The following is a 2,770-nucleotide window of genomic DNA, read 5'->3' as shown; positions in this document are numbered from 1 at the left end:
CTGAGCTTCCCTCCCAGCCTTTCTTCTATAGACCAAGGCAGTGGTAGAGGGCTAGTTCCCCTCTCATAGGCCTTGAAAAAGAGTCTCTCTGCCCTTTTGTTGGTGGTTCCATTTAGGATGTAGAGTACTTGATATCTCTTCGTCCCCAGATTTGAGTTGTGGCCATTGGAAGTCCCCCCTCAAAATCTCGCCACACTTGGTTTCATGTTGAGAAACCCAGCCCTTACAGGCAATGAGGTCGGAGGAACTATGATAGATTCAAACAAAGGAATGGCCGTATTGGGTTAGAGAGCTCACTTCAGAGGTAGTGTTGGAGCCAAGGTAGGAGAGCTGAGACCATCCTCAAACCAGGCAACCGGCCCCTGCCGTGGGCCCGACACTTTAGAGAGTCTCACTTTGACCCTCCTCTGGCTATGCTTCTCTCTGGGGTGAGGACTCTGCAAAGCCAAGGGGTCGTGCCCACCACCATGATCCTGTGCCAAACTCTAGACCACACCCCAGGTGTCTGGGATTCTAGAATTCCCTGCAAAATGGCTCAAGCCCACTTCTGGCCCCTGCCTGGGCTTCTCCCCATGTCCATCCTCCTAAGGGCTGATCACACAGCCATTATTTAGAACCCTAGGGCCAAGAAGTGGCCAATGGGGGCTGTTTGCAGAGTGTGAACAGGTGGGGAGCCCACACATGTGCAGGTCGTGAGCCAGAGCCTTCCAGTTTCCTAATGTCCCCGGCCTTACAAATGCTAAGGTTAAAGCAGTGGTTCTCTCACCTTGGGGTCGCCTGGTGAACTTTAACAACTCCTGGTGTCAGGGTCCCAGCCGCCCTCATTCAGAGCAGATTGGTTTGAAGTAATGAATGAGTTAGGCTCCCCAGGTGGCTCTCATGGGTGGCCAGAGACATGGCGGGAGAGATGCTGCCACAGTCCAGGCAAGAGGAGCAAGGGGCGAGAGGAGGGACTGCACGGAGGCCTGGGGAGGGGACCTCGGCGGCTCTCCCTGGCTTCTGCGTGGGTGGATGGAGGTGCCCCTCATGGAGGAGGGAAGGTGGGGAGAGGCCTCTGTGTCGGGGAGTGGATCTGAGCTGAGTCTGTACATGTGGAGTTTAACAAGCAGTTGGATAATGGCCTGGATGTCCACTTGGGAATTACCAGGACATAAATGGTGGCTGAAGCCACAAACTTGGCTAAAAGCAGAAGGTGTATTGGGCTGAGAGGAGATTTTCCTTTGTGCCCTCCAAACTCCACCCTCCGTCTGCCAATCCATTTCTCCATCCTAGGCCAGAGTCAGCTTAACAGTGGAGGGGTGTCCACGGTTTGGGAGGGAGCAGGGTTCCTTATCAGTTCACCCAAAGCAGGCTGGTTGTGGGAAGACCTTGATGATGATCTGAACGCTCTTCTTTCCCCTTTCACTCCACCCTTGCTCCCCCACTCCCCACACCCCTACACCCTCATGTCCTTCCTCTCCTTTTCTCCTCCTGTCTGCCCCCTTTGCTTGCCTGGCACCCTGGCCCTCTTTACCCCAAGGTGAAGGTCTGGTTCCAGAACCGCCGCACCAAACAGAAGAAAGACCAGAGCAGAGACCTGGAGAAGCGGGCATCCTCCTCGGCGTCCGAGGCCTTCGCCACCTCCAACATCCTGAGGCTGCTGGAGCAGGGCAGGCTGCTGTCTGTGCCCAGGGCCCCCAGCCTCCTGGCACTGACCCCCAGCCTGCCGGGCCTGCCTGCTGGCCACAGGGGCACCTCCTTGGGTGACCCCAGGAACTCATCCCCGCACCTGAACCCACTGACCTCAGCCTCTGCGTCCCCTCCGCTGCCACCTGCTCCTCCAGCGCTCTGCTTTTCCACGGCCCCACTCCTGGACCTGCCTGCCGGCTACGGACTGGGCTCCTCAGCCTTTGAGCCCTACAGCAGGCCCTACAGCCGGCTAGAACGGAGAGTAGGCAGCCCCAGTGGTGCCAAGAAAGCTAACGCTTAAGCCTCCGCCCCCATGTGACACTTCGTCCCCAAGCACAGCACCACCCCACCTCCCAAGCCCAGAGGAGATGGGCAGCCACAAGCCCCCACCGACCTGCCCCACAGCTCAGAGACTGTCGACTGTGACCAGACAGCGGTGGTCACGCAGCTCGTGTGTGTGAGTGCCGTGTGAGTGCGTGCGCCTCTCACTGAAATAAACGGATAACAATGACAAGAAGGGAACCAGAGTCCCCACAGCTCCACCGCTGCCTCTCTACCCTCTCGATGGGAAGGAAAATGGACTCGGGTCAGGGGGACCTTTCATGGGAAGGGGCAGAAACTGGGGCTATGTCCACAGTGATGGGGGGACCTGACTCTCACTCCAGGTTAGAGGTCCCGGCCGGGGCATTCCCAGGCCCACAGTGGCAGCACCGGTGCTTTTGTGGGGTAAGCATTGCCCTTGGCAAGCTCCTCTTTCAAACATAAAAATACTTGAGCAGGGAGATGTGAAGTCCTTCGAGAGGGCGCGTCCAGAGAACCCGAGAGAGGGAAACCCAGGTGAGACCTCACCTGCTTTAGAGGGCCCGCCCATCATAGACACAGCAATATGAAGCACTTAAAATTTTTTTCGTTGCTCAAATAAGAAACATTTATTTAAGTGTTAATTTTGTAATAATTGTAGATTTATAGGAAGTTGCAAAGATAATTCAGAAAATTCCTTGTACCCTTCACTCAGTTTCCCCCAATGGCCAAATCTTCCATAACTATGGTATAATACCGAAACCAGGAAATTGACATCGGTACCATGTGTGTGTAGTTCCAT

General features: G+C 55.6%; 1 protein-coding gene across 1 annotated transcript in view; it reads left to right on the top strand.

Moving 5' to 3' along the window:
• Positions 1-2,180, top strand: part of VAX2 (ventral anterior homeobox 2) — a 29,589-nt gene extending 27,409 nt beyond the window's left edge. Inside the window, exon 3 of the mRNA XM_011365558.2 lies at positions 1,520-2,180. Coding sequence (XP_011363860.1) covers positions 1,520-1,969 — 450 coding nt within the window. The 3' untranslated portion in view covers positions 1,970-2,180. The remainder of the gene's footprint in view (positions 1-1,519) is intronic.
• The last annotated feature ends 590 nt before the right edge of the window (positions 2,181-2,770 follow it).

Source organism: Pteropus vampyrus, unplaced genomic scaffold, assembly GCF_000151845.1.
Source record: "Pteropus vampyrus isolate Shadow unplaced genomic scaffold, Pvam_2.0 Scaffold113, whole genome shotgun sequence".
Taxonomy (NCBI): Eukaryota; Metazoa; Chordata; class Mammalia; order Chiroptera; family Pteropodidae; genus Pteropus; species Pteropus vampyrus.
Note: the sequence above shows the minus strand (reverse complement) of the source record. Positions and strands in the feature narration are given on the sequence as shown.